At 52.8% G+C, this 2,705-nt stretch overlaps 1 protein-coding gene across 8 annotated transcripts in view; it reads right to left on the bottom strand.

The window, feature by feature from the left end:
* Window positions 1-2,705, bottom strand: part of TRPM4 (transient receptor potential cation channel subfamily M member 4) — a 53,789-nt gene that overhangs the window by 34,844 nt on the left and 16,240 nt on the right. For all 8 annotated transcript variants that reach the window (XR_001817009.2, XM_037728484.1, XM_037728485.1 and 5 more), the window contains 3 exons: window positions 2,388-2,449; window positions 2,050-2,241; window positions 1,718-1,817 (listed from right to left, as the gene is read on the bottom strand). Coding sequence is in view for 7 of the 8 variants with exons in the window: in XM_037728484.1 (XP_037584412.1) it covers window positions 1,718-1,817; window positions 2,050-2,241; window positions 2,388-2,449 (354 nt within the window). In the remaining variant the exon portion in view is untranslated. The remainder of the gene's footprint in view (window positions 1-1,717; window positions 1,818-2,049; window positions 2,242-2,387; window positions 2,450-2,705) is intronic.

Here is a 2,705-nt window from a genome sequence, read left to right as displayed (position 1 = left end):
GAGACGGGGTTTCACCATGTTGACCAGGATGGTCTCGATCTCTTGACCTTGTGATCCACCCGCCTCGGCCTCCCAAAGTGCTGGGATTACAGGCTTGAGCCACCGCGCCCGGCCCTCTGAAGCTACTTTCTAAAGGTCACACAGCAAGAAAGGGGCCAAGCCGGTTTTTTTGTTTGTTGGGTTTTGTCCCGTTCTGTCACCCAAGGTGGAGTGCAATGGCGTCATCTCGGGTCCACTGCAACCTCTCCCTCCTAGGTTCAAGCAATTCTCCTACCTCAGCCTCCCAAGTAGTTGGGATTACAGGCACTTGCCACCGCAGCTAATTTTTATATTTTTAGTAGAGATGGGGTTTCAGCGTGTTGTCCAGGCTGGTCTCGAACTCCTGACCTCAAGTATCCGCCCACCTCAGCCTCCCAAAGTGCTGGGATTACAGGCGTGAGTCACTGCGCCCGGCCCAAGGTGGTATTTAAATTCAGTTTTGTCTGATTCCAAAGTCGAAAGTAACTGCTTTTTCTACCTTACCATAGCCTGTACTACACCCAGCACTTTGGGAGGTCAAGGCAGGAGGATCACTTGGGCCTAAGAATTCAAGACCATCCCAGGCAACATAGGGAGACACTGTCCCTACAAAAAAATTAAAAATAAATTAGGCTGGTGTCATGGTGCACAGCTACTCAGAGGCTGATGTGGGAGGATCACTCAAGCCCAGGAGGTCAAGGCTGCAGTGAGCTATGATCATGCCTCTGCACTCCAGCCCAGGCTACAGAGCAACACCGTGTCTCAATAAATAAATAAATAAATAAATAAAAAAGGACCCCCACCCCAGCCTCTTCCATTGTGCTTCCGTCTTGGTTTTCATCATTCAGTCCTTCAAGCTGCCATTCCTAGTGAAATATTTGGACTTCTTCAATGGGAGGCTGTGCTTTGTTCATTCTAACTAGAGTGCTTCACAAATATTAGAGGCACGTAGGAAAGGAAGAACGGGTGGGTGGATGCATAGATGGAAGAACACTGGATGGATGAATAAAAAGAGGCACAGGTAGATTGAATCCGGCGTTTAGATGGCTAAACGGATGAAAGATGGATGGCTGGAAGGAGTGGATGGAATTGTCAGTGATCTGTGGATGGATAGGTGAAAATATGGATAGATGGATGGACGGATGGATGGACGGACGGACGGACGGATGGACGGATGGACGGATGGATGGATGGATGGGTGAGTGAATGAATGGATGGATGGATGGACGGACAGACGGACGGACGGACGGACGGATGGATGGGTGAGTGGATGAATGGATGGATGGATGGATGGATGGGTGAGTGGATGGATGGGTGGGTGGACGGACGGACGGACGGACGGACGGACAGACAGACGGATGGATGGGTGAGTGGATGGAATTGTCAGTGTATGCTTGGATAGGTGAAAGGATAGATGGGTGGAAGAACGAAGGACAACTGGAAGGATGGGTAGGTGAAGAGCCGGAAAGCTCAATCCGCACACGTGGATGGACGTTAAGATGGAAGAATGGATAATGAAACATAATCAAAGCATCTGGGAAAGCTGTCCAAAGAGCACCACGCAAAGCCCCAAAGGTGCAAGCCATAAGAGAGGGAAGGGGGCCATGGGCCTTAGATGACAGCGGGTGGATGAAGTGCCCAGGCAGGCCGGGGAAGGTGCTGAACTGAGAGAGGGGAGGGCTGGAGGGCACTATTTTACCCTTCACGAGGGCCTTCAAAACTATGGTCTCGAATTCCTCAGCCCCATCCTGAGAAGAGTAGATTGTCAGGAGCTCCTTCCGGGTCATAATCCTCTCCACCTGCGGAACAGCAAACTCTGCATACCTAGCCCGGCCCCACTCCCAGCTCCTGCAGGCCCTGTCCAAAGGGAGGGAGGAGGCCATTGCTCTCCAGGACCTAACAGTCTAGGCACCCAGCACGTTCTCTGAATCCGGAAGTCCAACCCCCAGGCCCCCTTCCTTCAGACCCAGCAGCCCAAATCCCCAGTACCCTCCCATCTCAGGATCCAGAGTTGAGCCCCCAATGTCCTACCTGGGCCTGCAGGACCTCAGGGTCCCCTTTGGGAAAGAAACGCCGGATTCGATCTTGGATTTCACCTTGCCTGGCTCCCCCACTCCCCGGGGCCAGAGTGTCTCCCAAGGTCTCCGCCAGGCAGTCTGCAGCCCCTCCAGAGCCAGCCACCAGGAGACAGGGGAGCTGAGCCTGGGTGGCATTCTCTATTTGCTACAGAATAAAGGGGAGAGTCATGTCAGAGAAGGCAGGTTCTTCACCCTACCCGGGGTCAGACTCCCAGACCCTCCCTAAGACTCAGGACCCGGGATTCCTGGCCCCCCCTTCCCCCTTAGACCCAGGCATCCAGGCCCCTATACCATCAACATCTTCTCGTCACCATCAATCAGGAGGAGCAGGACAGGGATGTCAATTCCAGTCCCTGAGGCAAGAAGAGAAGGGGGCTTGGTTACCTCCCATCAGCCTTTGCTAGAGATAGGAGAAAACCACATTTCCCAGGAGTCCCTGGGGCAAACATCAGCCTTTTCCTAATCCTCTGTTCATTGGAATTGTCATTTCTTTTCTTTCTTTCTTTCTTTTTTTTTTTTGAGACGGAGTTTCGCTCTTGTTACCCAGGCTGGAGTGCAATGGCGCGATCTCGGCTCACCGCAACCTCCGCCTCCTGGGTTCAGGCAATT

This window comes from Cebus imitator, unplaced genomic scaffold, assembly GCF_001604975.1.
Source record: "Cebus imitator isolate Cc_AM_T3 unplaced genomic scaffold, Cebus_imitator-1.0 Scaffold266, whole genome shotgun sequence".
NCBI classification, from domain to species: Eukaryota; Metazoa; Chordata; class Mammalia; order Primates; family Cebidae; genus Cebus; species Cebus imitator.
The sequence above is the reverse complement of the archived record's forward strand: the minus strand, read 5'-3'. Positions and strand labels throughout refer to the sequence as shown.